This window comes from Leuciscus leuciscus (assembly GCF_965113295.1).
Source record: "Leuciscus leuciscus genome assembly, chromosome: 2".
NCBI classification, from domain to species: domain Eukaryota; kingdom Metazoa; phylum Chordata; class Actinopteri; order Cypriniformes; family Leuciscidae; genus Leuciscus; species Leuciscus leuciscus.
This window is the reverse complement of record NC_138726.1, coordinates 40555959-40572425: the sequence shown is the minus strand read 5'-3', so window position 1 is coordinate 40572425 and position 16467 is coordinate 40555959. Positions and strand designations below refer to the sequence as shown.

Genomic DNA, 16467 nt, shown 5'->3' with positions numbered 1-16467 from the left:
ACAGGTGGGGGTACAGGGCTTCTCGTTTCTAACAATTCCAAATACTCCACGCTCTCCTCTCTATGCAACAACAACTCATTTGAATATCATGCTATTACACTTACAACTCCCATTAAAATCCATATTGTAGTCATTTATCGCCCCCCAGGTCAGCTGGGTAACTTTGTAGATGAGCTGGATGTGCTGCTGTCCACTTTCCCTGAGGACGGCACCCCACTTCTAGTCTTCGGTGACTTCAACATTCATCTCGAAAAGCCACATGCAACAGACTTCACCTCTCTCCTAGCCTCTTTCGATCTCAAACGACTCATCACCACAGCTACTCACAAATCAGGCAACCAACTGGACCTGGTTTACACACGCAACTGCACCACAGAAAACATCCTGGTGACACCTCTCCACGTTTCAGATCATTTCCTCATTACTTTCAGTCTACAACTCTCTACCCCTGCACCACCACCCCCACCACCAGTCACTTTCAGACGAAACCTGCGCTCACTTTCCCCCTCCCATCTCTCCTCTGCCGTGTCATCCTCTCTTCCCCCACCCTCACAATTCTCATCTCTGGATGTGAATACCGCAACGGACACCTTATGCTCCACTCTAATCTCTTCTCTAGACATTATCTGCCCTCTCTCCTCCAGGCCAGCACGCGCTACTCCCTCTAACCCCTGGTTATCTGAGGTTCTTCGGGAACACCGGACCGAACTCAGGGCAGCGGAGAGGAAATGGCACAAATCAAAAGACGCATCTGACCTGAGTATGTATCAATCTCTCCTCTCCTCCTTTTCTGTTGATGTTCATGCTGCAAAATCTTCATACTTCCACAACAAGATCAACAGCTCCTCCAACACACGATTACTCTTCAAGACATTCAACTCTCTCCTCTGTCCACCTCCACCACCTCCCGCCTCCTCCTTAACTGCTAACGATTTTGCGACCTTCTTCACCAACAAAACAACAGCCATCAGCAGTCAGTTCTCAGCTCCACACACACAGGAACCCAGACCGACCCCTTCCACAGCCAATACCCCTCTGTCCTCCTTTTCTTCGCTAACCGAGGAAGAAGTATCTACACTTCTCCTCTCCAGTCACCCTACCACCTGCCCGCTTGACCCCATCCCCTCACACCTTCTACAAGCCATCTCTCCCACACTTCTACCATCACTCACACACATCATCAACTCATCCCTCCACACTGGCACCTTCCCTACAGCATTCAAGCAGGCTCGGGTTACTCCATTGCTCAAAAAACCAACGCTAAACACATCATTTGTAGAGAATTACAGACCTATCTCTCTCCTACCATTTATTGCGAAGACACTTGAAAGAGCTGTCTTCAACCAACTAACATCCTTCTTGTCTCTAAACAACCAGCTGGATGTCAACCAATCTGGCTTCAAGAAAGGACATTCAACTGAGACTGCATTACTGTCAGTCACAGAAGCCCTACGGATCGCAAAAGCTGCTTCCAAATCTTCAGTCCTCATTCTCCTGGATCTGTCTGCTGCCTTCGACACGGTGAATCATCAGATCCTTCTGTCCACCCTCTCATCACTGGGCATCACAGAAACTTCACTCCACTGGTTTGAGTCCTATCTCACAGGTAGGTCCTTCAAGGTCGCATGGAGAGGTGAGGTATCCAGAGCACATCAGCTGACCACAGGGGTTCCCCAGGGTTCAGTTCTTGGTCCCCTCCTCTTCTCCATCTACACCACATCACTGGGACACATCATACAGGCACACGGTTTTTCCTACCACTGCTATGCTGATGACACGCAGCTCTTCCTCTCCTTTCAACCAGATGATCCCACAGTAGCTGCACGGGTCTCAAGCTGTCTGGCGGACATCTCCACATGGATGAAGGAACATCACCTGCAGCTCAACCTGGCAAAGACTGAGCTTCTCGTCCTCCCTGCCAATCCATCTCTACAGCACGACTTCACCATCCAGCTAGAGTCATCATTAATCACCCCATCAAGATCGGTCAGAAATCTTGGAGTAACGTTTGATGACCAGCTGACCTTCACAGATCACATTTCAAAGACAGCTCGATCATGCAGGTTTGCACTGCACAACATCAGGAAGATCAGGCCTTTCCTAACTGAGCATGCAACACAACTTATCGTCCAGGCCCTGGTCATCTCTAGGCTTGACTACTGCAATGCCCTTCTGGCTGGACTCCCAGCATGTGCGACCAAACCCCTACAGATGATCCAGAATGCTGCAGCTCGTCTTGTCTTCAACGAGCCCAAGAGGGCCCACGTCACTCCTCTGTTCATCTCTCTGCACTGGCTACCTCTAGCTGCTCGCATCAAGTTCAAGGCACTGACGCTTGCTTACAGAACTATCACAGGCTCAGCTCCCTCCTACTTTCACTCACTCCTACGAGTCTACATCCCTACCAGACACCTACGATCGGTCAACGAGCGACGTCTCGTGGTTCCATCACAGAAAGCCACAAAATCACTTTCCAGAACATTCTCATTCACAGTTCCATGCTGGTGGAACGCTCTCCCCACCCTCATCCGGAATGCAGAATCCCTGACAACATTCAAAAAACAGCTGAAAACCAATCTCTTCCGTGAGCACTTAACCTTATAGAAGAAAAAAAAAAAAAAAACAAAAAAAAAAAACAAACACATCGAAACACCACTTATCAGGCTTATGCTACTCTGAATAATACCTGAACTTCGTATTTTGAGCACTTCCTGCGTTGTTGTTGCTCTTGCCTCTTTATGATGACTCGCTGAATTTAGTCCTAATTTGTAAGTCGCCTTGGATAAAGGCGTCTGCTAAATGACTAAATGTAAATGTAAATGTAAGAAGCATCTCAAGGTCCTGGAGTGGCCTAGCCAGTCTCCAGACCTGAACCCAATAGAAAATCTTTGGAGGGAGCTGAAAGTCCGTATTGTCCAGCGACAGCCCCGAAACCTGAAGGATCTGGAGAAGGTCTGTATAATAATAATAATAATACATTTTATTTATTTGGCGCCTTTCTGGACACTCAAGGTCGCCTTGTATGGAGGAGTGGGCCAAAATCCCTGCTGCAGTGTGTGCAAACCTGGTCAAGAACTACAGGAAACGTTTGATTCCTGTCATTGCAAACAAAGGTTTCTGTACCAAATATTAAGTTCTGCTTTTCTGATGTATCAAATACTTATGTCATGCACATACAATGTGATTTTCTGGATTTTTGTTTTAGATTCCGTCACTCACAGTTGAAGAGTACCTATGATAAAAATTAATGATAAAAAACAGACTTCTACATGCTTTGAAAGTGGGAAAACCTGCAAAATCGGCAGTGTATCAAATACTTGTTCTCCCCACTGTACATTATGAGATGTTGCAACTGTAATTTCTCACCATCAGCATTAACAAGAGTATGTTCATCATCAAACCGATGTGTATATTTCTAATTTATTGTGGTGCACATGTGGGAATTCTATCAATAACAGTGCATAGCCTACATTAGCCAAGCACTAACGTGAAGTTTTAGGTAAAGTGGCCCACAGCTGATTAGCAGAAGTATTTCAGTAAGAAAGTAATAACGTGAGTTAGTCGGTTAGCCGGAAACTTACACAATATAAAACACAAAACTATGTATTTTGAACACCAGGTAGAAAATGTATACATCAATAATTATTCATACTTATAGGTTGTGATTCAGATGAGCACGCAGGTCCAAATAAACTGAGTACTGACTATCTTTCAAGTGCAAGCATTTTGCGAATCTCGCCTTGAATTCCCAAATTGAGATTTGAGAAGCAGTCAAATTACCCGGACGGACAACGTACAACATAGGCGGGCATTATGCAAATGTATTTTCTAGTGACATAGAACCGTAAAGCAGTAGGATTCGAAACAAATGACTCGTTAAAGGATTAGTTCACTTTCGAAAATGTTTTGCTGATAATTTACTCACCCCGATGTCATCCAAGATATCCATGTCTTTCTTCAGTCGAAAAGAAATTAAGGTTTTTGAGGAAAACATTCCAGGATTTTTCTACACAGAATGGACTTCAACGGCAACCAACTATTCCAATGTTCAAAGAAGGTTCAAATGTCCGTCTCAATGCAGCTTCAAAATCTCTACACGATCCCAGTCGAGAAATAAGAGTCTAATCTAGCGAAAATATCTGTCATTTTCAAAAAAAAAAAAAAAAATATATATATATATATATATATATATATAAAATATATACATGCATGCATGCATGCACGCATATACACACACACACACACATATATATATATATATACACACACACTCCTTTTTGAACTGGAGTACACAGACAAATAACTTAGATAGATGATGTGACGCGTGACCTTTCCAACTAGATGACGCAATGCTTGGCACATCTCAGAGATGGTACACGACGAGCACTTGTGGTTAAAAAGTATGTATATACATATACATATATATACATATACATATACATATATATATATACACACAGTGAGAAAAATAAGTATTTTAACACCCTGCTATTTTGCAAGTTCTCCAACTTGGAAATCATGGAGGGGTATGAAATTGTCATCGTAGGTGCATGTCCACTGTGAGAGACATAATCTAAAAAAAAAAAAAATCCAGAAATCACAATATATGATTTTTTAACTATTTATTTGTATGATACAGCTGCAAATAAGTATTTGAACACCTGTCTATCAGCTAGAATTCTGACCCTCAAAGACCTGTTAGTCTGCCTTTAAAATGTCCACCTCCACTCCATTTATTATCCTAAATTAGATGCACCTGTTTGAGGTCATTAGCTGCATAAAGACACCTGTCCACCCCATACAATCAGTAAGAATCCAACTACTAACATGGCCAAGACCAAAGAGCTGTCCAAAGACACTAGAGACAAAATTGTACACCTCCACAAGGCTGGAAAGGGCTACGGGGAAATTGCCAAGCAGCTTGGTGAAAAAAGGTCCACTGTTGGAGCAATCATTAGAAAATGGAAGAAGCTAAACATGACTGTCAATCTCCCTCGGACTGGGGCTCCATGCAGGATCTCACCTCGTGGGGTCTCAATGATCCTAAGAAAGGTGAGAAATCAGCCCAGAACTACACGGGAGGAGCTGGTCAATGACCTGAAAAGAGCTGGGACCACCGTTTCCAAGGTTACTGTTGGTTATACACTAAGACGTCATGGTTTGAAATCATGCATGGCACGGAAGGTTCCCCTGCTTAAACCAGCACATGTCAAGGCCCGTCTTAAGTTTGCCAATGACCATTTGGATGATCCAGAGGAGTCATGGGAGAAAGTCATGTGGTCAGATGAGACCAAAATATAACTTTTTGGTCATAATTCCACTAACCGTGTTTGGAGGAAGAAGAATGAGGAGTACCATCCCAAGAACACCATCCCTACTGTGAAGCATGGGGGTGGTAGCATCATGCTTTGGGGGTGTTTTTCTGCACATGGGACAGGGCGACTGCACTGTATTAAGGAGAGGATGACCGGGGCCATGTATTGCGAGATTTTGGGGAACAACCTCCTTCCCTCAGAGCATTGAAGATGGGTCGAGGCTGGGTCTTCAAACATGACAATGACCCGAAGCACACAGCCAGGATAACCAAGGAGTGGCTCTGTAAGAAGCATATCAAGGTTCTGGCGTGGTCTAGCCAGTCTCCAGACCTAAACCCAATAGAGAATCTTTGGAGGGAGCTCAAACTCCGTGTTTCTCAGCGACAGCCCAGAAACCTGACTGATCTAGAGAAGATCTGTGTGGAGGAGTGGGCCAAAATCCCTCCTGCAGTGTGTGCAAACCTGGTGAAAAACTACAGGAAACGTTTGACCTCTGTAATTGCAAACAAAGGCTACTGTACCAAATATTAACATTGATTTTCTCAGGTGTTCAAATACTTATTTGCAGCTGTATCATACAAATAAATAGTTAAAAAATCATACTTTTGTGATTTCTGGATTTTTTTTTTTAGATTATGTCTCTCACAGTGGACATGCACCTACAATGACAATTTCAGACCCCTCCATGATTTCTAAGTGGGAGAACTTGCAAAATAGCAGGGTGTTCAAATACTTATTTTCCTCACTGTATATATATATATATATATATATATATACATACATACAGTATATATATGTATGTGTGTGTATATATATATATATACACACACACATACATATATATACTGTATGTATGTATATATATATATATATATATATATATATATATATATATATATATATATATTATATCCTTCTTTGAACATTGGTATAGTTGGTTGCAATTGAAGTCCATTCTGTGTAGAAAAACAGAATTAATCCTTTAAGGCGGTTTAGACTCGATTCTTTCTTTTGGGAGACAATAATTTTATTTATCTTTCGACTTTACAACTTTGCAGAACGATTGCATTCACAAACAGCTATATTACACACTGCATGAAAGGGAATATTCGAAAAACCATAATAGGGGAACTTTAAGGGATACAATTATTGACTTGAGCAGAAAACTTGAAAAACTTGAATGATTTATGAGCAGTAGGATAACCATATTCATCTACACAGTCATGCACAACCAAAACAATGTTCTTCTGCAAAATACGTGCAGTTTTGTTACATAGTGTACCTTTTACCTTTATTATTAAATGCTGTAAAAACAATGAAAGCTGTTCATTGTTAGTGCATGATGATTCAAATTTATAGTAAAGCGTTTCTATGATCTCAAACTTCACAACGAAAACTGTCAACACTTAAGCAAACAAAATCTGCATTAAACCTAAATTAAACACTAAATGTCCTATATTCTTATTGAATTCTTAATAACATTTTACTTTTAAATAAAATGAATATAATGAAAAAACAACTTAGCAATAATTTTTTTTATTTAATCTTTTAAAGGGGTGGTTGATTATGATTTCACTTTTTTAACGTTAGTTAGTGTGTAATGTTCCTGTTTGAGCATTAACAACATCTGCAAAGTTACAACACTCAAAGTTCAAAGCAAAGGGAGATATTTGCTTTTAAAGAAATCGTTTTTTAAGGACTACAACAAACAGCTGGTAGAGACTACACCACATTCCTTCCGGGTTAGTGACATCACCAACCCTAAAATGTACATAAACCCCCGCCCCCGGGAACTAGATTTATAGATTATCAAGACAGAATATGCTAATCAATGACTAGAAGATAACTACACATCAGCTACATAAATTCACCAACTAACCATTCAGAAATGTCCTGTTGCTTCTACATGTTGTCACTTCTTCTTGAGTCTCTCCTTTATTGTCTGAATCTGATTTGAACATAAAAGACTACAAGTTTTTGACATTTTCAGTGCATGTGTGTGTGAGTGCAAGCTGTTGAAGCTCCGCCCCCTGTGCCGGGACCAGCAGCTCATTTGCATTTAAAGGAACAGACACAAAACGGTGCGTTTTTGCTCACCCTCAAAAAGTGACAATTTTAACATGCTATATAAAAATATCTGTGTGGTATTTTGAGCTAAAACTTCACAAACACACTCTGGGGACATCAGATACTTATTTTACATCTTGTGAAAAGGGCATTATACCTCCCCTTTAAGAATACAATAATTTATAATGGACCATTGCGTTTTCTAGGGATAGTGCTGACTATTGAAGCTTCTCTTAAGGTGATTTATGGTCACCCAGGGGAGAATTCATCTATATACATGAGCAATATCACATGAGTAGCAGTGCAATATGGCTGTATCAGCACGGCTGTGATTCGGCCGTGGCCTCGTGCCTTAGGTAATCACAGCGTGCTGATATATAGCCATATCACACGGCTACAAGTGTGATATTGCATTTATACAACAGTTCGACGGCACATGTGAGTAAATAAGAAACAACAACGGAGTGTCTTTAAAAACCCTCTTTTGTGCAGAACTACTTCCTTCCGCCATGTATTCAAATCTCAAGTTGACAGTTTGACAGTTGAGCCAGAGCCTCCGTTACTACTTCTAAAACATCACTTTAGAACTAGTAACGAAGGAACGTTGAGTCGCTTCATTGAAGCTTGTTGTATTATGTAGAGTAAAGGAGGAATGATACAAACGATGAAACGGTTAGAGTGCTGTTACTGCGCAAATATCGCATGGCTGGAAAAGGCTCTCAGCCAATCAGATTCGAGAACCAGAAAAAACTGTTGTATAAAAACAGTTAAAATCTAAAAGTTCCTAAAAAAGCTCACACATGAAGCATTGCGGCGTTCATAACAACTCTGCAGGTAGTGCAGCCTGCTTGGCTGAGACCCGTTAAACATTAACACTAGATATTTTTGACTTGTACACAGCATGTGGTCTAAAGCAAACACACTTTACAAAAAAACATGGGATATTTACTGGCGCACACACCAGTAGTATGGTTATGTGTAGGTGTGAGCATCTGACTTAACAAAGCTATTCAAAAATAATGAGAAATATTCAGCCACTTAGAGAAAATGGCATTTCATAACCACAAAAAAGTAGTATATGGAGACAAAACTATTTAAATGAGGACCCCTTAATTCTGCCACTGTCACTACCAAGTGAGTAAGATAATTATCATGATAACTGTAAGTGAAATGAAAGATAACCGGGGTAAATGACAAAACCATGTACCAGGTAGAGACCTTCATTGCACTGATTTCTCAATGGAGGAAATGGTCTCTCTCTTTGGACTGTCTCCAGTCCCAGTACTGTCCAGTTTCCAGATGTCTATGTTCCTGTCTCATTCTTAATATACGGTGACAAAGATTTACAGTAAAGATTCAAGAAACGTCTATCAATCTATATTATTTTACATAAAATGATAAAATGAAAGAATGAAAGAATAAATTCAGGAACAACTTTTGTCCTTTTATGATGAATAATAATGTCAATATGTTATTTATGTAGCCTCATATTCAGTCTCTAATATCCATATCCAGTTTCCCACCACAATTGCTTCTACAACAAAGAAAAAACACCAAGAAAATTAAAGTAAAAATAACAATAATAAAAATTCAGGAACTACTGTTTGTTGTCCTTTTTGATAAAAAATTTGTCAATTTGTGTATCCTTATCCTTTGTTTCTAATTTTCATGTTAGACTAACATGACACACTCTCTCTTACACTAAAACCACAATGTCCATCAGGGTCTACAACAGCAGAGATGCCAGGCATCATTACTATCTACATAAAAGTAATAAAGCAAAATTGAATGAACAGAAATAATGAAGGACGACAGAGTCATGGCCAACGTAACTCATGAAATGGAAAATGAAAGGAAATGGTCTTTATCGTCTAGTGGCCTGCCTTGAACACAAAAAGAAAGAAAGAAAGAAAGAAAGAAAGAAAGAAAGAAAGAAAGAAAGAAAGAAAGAAAGAAAGAAAGAAAGAAAGAAAGAAAGAAAGAAAGAAAGAAAGAAAGAAAGAAAGAAAGAAAGAAAGAAAGAAAAGAGGTAAAGAGATAAAGGGGCTGAAGTCTGATCTCTTTCCCCCTCCTCGGGCGCTTCAGTAAACACAATCGAGTCCTTGTGCTAACCAGGTGAGAACAACACTCAGCTCCAGCCGAGCAAAGACAACCACCAAGTGGAATGTGGCAGAAAGAGAGAGACAAAGAGAGAGGATGGTATCTAGGAGTTAATATATAACATAACATACTATAATACAATATAATACTTTTCAAAATGTTTTGAATGCATTTACTCTTTTTAAGGGCCGTGACACACCAAGCCGATGGTCAGACAACGTCGGGCAATTGGTGAGCGTCCGTCGTGCTACTTTTTCAACATGCTGTCTCTAGTCGGTGGGAGCTGTCGGTGAGAGATTGCTCTGATTGGCTGTTCAGTTTAGCGAACGAGTGGGTGCACGAGAATAAAAGAGAAAGTGATGAAAGCAAGCAAAGAAGTCAAGACGGCACAGACTGAAGGCTGTTCTAATTTTACATCATCTTATCATTCCAATACGCTAATATTTTCATCACAACATGAGCCATCTGGAATGAGGAAAGTGATCAGCATGATTAATATTCAAAATGGTAAGCAAACGCTGCTTTGTTTATGGTTTGTATATCTGCAGTCCTAGTTTCGGTTTCCTATTTTTGAATGACGAATATAGACTATTGAAACCTGCTGATATAGACAGCTATTTCCTTACATGCAGGCGCAGAGCACAAGAAGATGATGTTTATCAGATATGTGTACACGGTCATTGAATGTGATGCTTTACGGATGATGCAGATTTAAATACAACCGAAAACCTAAACATTGGCTAGCCTCTAAAGTTTGAAATGCTCTGGCTATTTGATCTCTCTTTGACTCACAGCTGCTGTGAGTTGGAGATAAATCAGAGTAAAAAGTGTTCATACTCACTGGCGAGATGCAGGGTGAGAGCCCGGCTGGTCAGGGCTCCTGTCGAGCTGGTACTTAGACAGCTGTATCCACCCTCCACACCCACTGGAGCCTGGCCATCCGTGGAGGATGGCGAGATAAGCAGGGATCCGTTGGGCAAAGGCCGGATGGTCTGGCTCTCAGAGAGCACCGCTCCATCCCGCAGCCAGGTCACATTGAGGGGGGGCTCACTGGCCCCCAGATGGCAGTCCAGCAGCAGAGGGTGATCAGGCTCCAGAACCACATGGACCGGACCAGCACCACAGCTCAGCTCCACGGACACAGGCTTCTCTAATTAGTGAGTGAGGAGGAGGAGAAATAGAGACAGAGCTGATGATACAACCCTAGGTTGGGGGGTCTGGGGGTTAAATGAAAAAACAACAAACAAATCAAATGAAGAAAATAAAGAGACAAAGAAACTAACTCAAAAGAAAAAGATCGGTGAAAAGGGTTGTTAACAGTGAATCGACTGAATTCACTTTCTTTTCATTCAAAGGGAATTTTTGGATCATTTAGAATGATTTGACTCAACAAAATTAAATTAAAGAATTAAGTATTTTTAGAATGTAAAGTTCTTCAAATTCTTCCCCTAATGTATCAATAAAAAAATTTAATAAAAAATAAAAACTACTTCAGAAAGTAAGCTGAAAGGAAACGGAACTGAAAATGCTCTCTTCGGGTGTACACTGTACATACCTAACATTACTCTACCAGTGGTTAGAAAAAAAATATTTTCCACATAATTAAACAACATTCCACAACATTAAAACGAGACAACATGTTAGTTTTCACAAACAGTACTGTATAAACGGTTATTTATGCATGAACATAGAGAGCTCCCTTTATATTTTAGGAAGAAATAATGACCAGAGAAAAAACATCACTCTTTAACAGCATATTTGTCTCAATATTTTAATACATTACTTTCACCAAACAATGAAAACAGAATTTGTATCAGCGTACAGTAATCTGGAAAACACCATTTGCTTTACACCCAAAGGAACCTGAAGAACAGTTATTCACGTTGTCAGTCATGTCAAGCATGAGGCAATAATTTTATAACGACTATGCTAATCAGCCATCCATAACACTATATCAGCGCTCTGTACACACACACACAAAGACCACACGTTGAGCACACATTGGTCCTCTACATTTTCGTGCTGCAGTAAGCTCCCAATTAATTACGCTAATGGGAAATGGAATTATTTCCTAGATTAAAGTGGAAGCTGACCCTCCGGCATCCCTAGATGTGTATGCGTGTGTGTGACTGAGACAAGCTAGCAAGCAAGAGCAGCTCGCACAGCAAAAAGAGAAAAGACAATATTACTTGTTGGATGGCTGAAAGCCAGAGTGCGCAGACAAATATGCGAGAGAGTGACTTCTGAGGCAGAAAGAACCTAGACTGACAGAAAGAGACTCGTAATAAGTTCAGCACAACCAGAGCTGCAGGGTCCACGAGTTCAATCGCCTACCTCTGTTTATAGGTGAAAATAAGGCCACTAAGTCTCTGGCTCCAAAAAGGCCAGCGCCATTCCAAATGAGACCTTATTAGTAAGTGAGAGAACAAATGCGTGTGTCTGGTGCAGATCTCAGAAAAAACAACATGAAATGCTGCCCACAATGAGCTGCCCTGCATCAAAGGCATGAAAGATCTGTGGGCCATAATAACAGAAACACTGGCCTACTTTCACCACAGCCATTTACAGATACACAGAGATTGAGGGATCGCTTCTGTCCTCTTGCTGTCTTGCTTCTATCCAATCTCTAATTAAATCTAATTAAGGGCATTTATGGCAATTTCTCTGAGAATATTCTCGCAACTCCTCCCAACTTCTCGCTCACATGCAGAGTTTGGCATGAAGCACATACAGAAAGAACAAATCCTTCTGCGCGCATGCTTGTAATGTGTCAAAACACACATTGAAATTAACTACTGTCCATTTTGTACTGCTCCCTATCCTGTGCGTGTGCAAAAGCACCACAGCTTCCTGACACCCTGCTGAGTTTGTGAAATGGCAATGTACACCTCTGCTGCTGTGGACTCGCTCTAAGATCAATCGGGTGGGGATTCTCGTGGCATGGCAGAGATCCAATCAAATCATCAATGTTACTCTGCCTTTGCAAATGAAGAGAGCGAGAAACAGAGATGGAAGATAGAAGAGACCGTATTTTCCAATGAGACACTAATTATGTAGTTGCCCATTGCATCTGACAAAGCAAGAACCAAAAACATAAAACACTCCACTGAAAAGAGAGTATACAATATGTTTTGGATTCTGGTTTCCTTATTTAGCAGTCTCTCAACTAGAAAGATCAAGCAGATCGATCTACAACACTTCGTCCTGCTGGTGAACAGCACCAAATCAACACTAACTATAACAAGTCTGGACTAGCATGGAAATGTACGCTATACTCTAAGCTAGACTGATATACAAAAAATAATTGCAAATTCTATATTCTCATTATACACTTTTTTTAAATAATACACGAGGAAAATTGTGGAATTTGAAAGTTATAAAACATTTGCTCCAAACTTGAAACAAATATTTGAAGACACATAATAACAGCTGATCTTTGCTTATAAGCACTTAATTCGAGAAACGTTTTCATAAATATGTGAAATAATCATGAACTAAATATCTGAGATTTATATTTTACTAGTAAATTGTTTTATTTCATCAAAACACAGAGCTATTTTTAAAAGTGGTCAATGGAGAATGACGCTGCACCATGGTATACCTAACCAGCCAAACCATGACCCGTTGTGTTATTCTGTCAGACCAATGTTGATATTCACATAATGACCAAATATCATCTGATTATGCATGCCTGGTTTCAATCTATCATAAAAGCTGGTCTTTTCAGCAGCTCCATCTAGCCATATTAAGACTAGAACTGGTAAAAGAATGACAGAGCAAAAAAAAAGAAAGAATGTTCTAGTCATTCTGGCTCCAATAATTGCTACAACATTCGCATTCATCTACGAGAGCATCTCCCTGTGAACACCTGACCATTTATTATACACAGTGCAAACTTCTCAGTTACGCAACACCAACCTCATCTTTCACAAGAGACACAAGTAAATTATCGCCTCTGCATGTGTTGCTGTGAAGTGGAGGCAGTGCTCCGGGGTAGTACTGGACGTTTTGTCTGAACTGTGGTCTATCCAGTGAAACTATAGATTGCACTGCCAAAGGCATGAAACATGCGTGATGTGACTCAACAAAACACAGCACATTGCGTTTATAAAACTTACTGCATCATCAGTGTGATATGCTCTGTGATAACACTCTCAACGTCATGACATCTACTGAAACATTTTGCAAGTCAAATAGATTTTTAACTACATAAGAAATATTATATGTATATATATGTATAGCGATTGTTTTTATTAAATTAATAGTAATTATTAAATCAACATCCTAATGATTCTTTTTTACTTCAAAATATCTTCCAAAATGATGTTGAAGTTATACGTTTATTGTTGTGAACAACAACACCAGCTATGTGGTGGCCAAAGATGCCTATAATAACTAGACATGGCAACACTGCAACTTTTATATTAATATTATTATCAATAAATATTAAGCCACAATTATATTGATTTGTCACAAAAGTTTACGCTTAAAAGAACTGTTTACAGCAGTTTGGCATTTTTAAGCCATGATCAAATGGGAAAACAACACACCCAAACACCCCATATCTGAACAAATATGCTGATGATAACAACAAAAAGAATAGATACGACATCCTGTCTGATAATGGATTGCTGCAGTTCACTTTGTAAACACTAAATCAGGGTTCAGTTCACACTCACATGGAGCAATTCTGGTTGGCACTCCTGCCAGCTATTGGCTGACAACTAGCACTGCACGAGGTGGACAAAGGTGGAGCTGTGTGTGAACATGCGTTTGTGCCAGCTGGATGTGTGACATATGCACCGCACAACCACTAATGAAGGCTGGGAGGACAGGGACAGATGGTCTGATTGATAGCCCAGTGCAACAAACCATTTAAATTCAGATGGCAACATGGTGCATTTGTGTCAGTATGGGTACAGTGCCAGCTATTACTCAGCAGCATGGCACAATTAGAGAGAGAGATAGGGAGAATACATGAATATATGACAACAGAAACAACATACATGTAACATGTCACATCAAATTTTTATATAAAATAAGTTATAAATCACAAAGATGAAATCACCTACACAGAAACAGTTTACAAATTAGTTTATTTCTCACTTCAAATTTTCCAGGATTTATCATATTGATTTCACAATTACAAATTGACTAGATTTCACCTTGAATATTTTTCTATTATATTAGTTATTTTATATTTTTGTAAATGTTTACATTATTATGTTAAGTTCATTCACACTGAGAATAAAACAAAACCATTGAACAAGAGAGACTGATCGGACGGTAACAGATGACATTGCTTTACAATTGTCACATATTTTCACTAATTAGGCTTTAATTATTTGTAGTCAGCCTTGAAGACGTTATGATCTTTAATATTATCATGTTTCTTGTGGGGTTATTTATCTTTACTTTGGAGACAAATTTGTTAATAAATAAAATGTTTTTTCCCAACAAAATGTTTTCTTTTAGGGCTAGGGTTAAAAGTGTAAAGGTATAAAAAGTACTATAAAGCTATACAAAAATAGCTTAAAGAATAAGAAGTATGTAAATGTTCTTTTCATTGAAAGAATAATCCTCATTCATAATTTATTTTGTCACTTTGTCCTTTTTTACAAGTCATTTACAAGGTAAAAAAAATAAAAAATACTAAACAAAACAAGCAAAATACAATAATGTTATTTGATGTCTGGTTGTTTTAAACATCAACATGTCAGATGATCACAACTCAAATATCTCTCAAATGTCTCTCTACATGCACTTTTCTCCACCTCTGGCATGGAGTGTAAGTCCATATTTGCAAGACATGCTTATTTGCTATACCTAGTCACATACTTTTGTCATATTTGTCCTTTTTGTTAATGAATCATTAGTTACACAAACAAACATAACCCCTCCTTTAAAAAAGTATGTCCATTATTTCTGTCCAGGATCTGACAGGTTGCTTTCATATTGACTTCCAACATATGGGTGAAAAGTCAGAATGAATTAACAACTTAATAATAATAAGGGGGGAAAGAACTGAAAAGATTTTTCTCAAAAGAAGCCAAGTCAATTGCATATTCCTTTGCAAATTGAGTCAAAATTCTGCATAAATAAAATAAAAAATCTCCATACAATGTACTTATTTATTATACAATTATTCAATACTTACAATGCAAGTCAGCATAGAGACCAATGATATTTTGGACCACACTGAGTTTCATTGAATGGACAACAACAGGTGAAACATTCATCACATTTTCTGTTCCACAGTAGAATTCATGGTCGATCATATTTACTATTATATACAGGAATGACATAAGGGTGAGTAAATTATGACATAGCTAACCATTTAAAAAGGGTAAAGGGAAAGGCTTCAAAATTTGCCTGTATGTTAATGACAATCAACAACATCCATGTGTCATGCTGGTACAATTCCTACACTATACAGATTGGAAGAATAAACGGGCACTTGCTTCAGTTTATGGGAAATGAGTGGGAGGATTGCAAACTCTACATCTTTGAGGATATGACAAGAAAGAGTGCAATGATGAGAAAACAATTTACCGCAGCATGGAAGTTACCATGGTATTGCAAGGTCGAAATACTGTGGCTCATCCAACTTCACTCTAGTTCTCTCAGAAGAGAAAAAGCAGAGTTTCACTGGCCATGCAAAAGCATGATATATATAAAGGAACATATTCAACTGCAAAGAGGCGATGACTAGATAAACTAAGTCGGAATCAGTCAACACAGTCATGGCATCTTCTCCTGTTATTGTCACTTGCACTGCCTGATACACGTGTTTAGCGTAGCCATCTCTGTCAGCGATGAGGGTTTCACATGTGATAAATGCAAGGAAATAGTCAGGATTTCAGAAATAGAGAGACACGCATCCAAAATTGAATCAAGGATAGTTAGAATGCAAGGTCTCTAGATACTGCTTTGGATGTGACTAGCCTAGCGAGACATTGTACACTGTACATTATTCGGTTCCAGT

At 39.3% G+C, this 16467-nt stretch overlaps 2 protein-coding genes across 2 annotated transcripts in view; one reads left to right on the top strand and one right to left on the bottom strand.

The window, feature by feature from the left end:
* Window positions 1–16467, bottom strand: part of igdcc4 (immunoglobulin superfamily, DCC subclass, member 4) — an 81396-nt gene that overhangs the window by 42897 nt on the left and 22032 nt on the right. The window contains exon 2 of the mRNA XM_082162588.1: window positions 10324–10632. Within this exon, the coding sequence (XP_082018714.1) occupies window positions 10324–10632 (309 nt within the window). The remainder of the gene's footprint in view (window positions 1–10323; window positions 10633–16467) is intronic.
* LOC309493458 (uncharacterized protein) lies at window positions 54–2816 on the top strand. The gene is made up of 2 exons (XM_082162602.1): window positions 54–1606; window positions 1805–2816. Exons 1-2 carry the CDS (start codon window positions 763–765, stop codon window positions 2602–2604), a joined length of 1644 nt encoding a protein of 547 aa, XP_082018728.1. The 5' UTR covers window positions 54–762; the 3' UTR covers window positions 2605–2816.

Coding starts and splice junctions, on each gene's coding strand:
- LOC309493458 (XM_082162602.1), top strand. CDS start 763: ATGTATCAATCTCTCCTCTCCTCCTTTTCTGTTGATGTTCATGCTGCA. Junction 1,607..1,804: donor GTTTGAGTCCTATCTCACAG/GTAGGTCCTTCA, acceptor CCTTTCAACCAG/ATGATCCCACAGTAGCTGCA.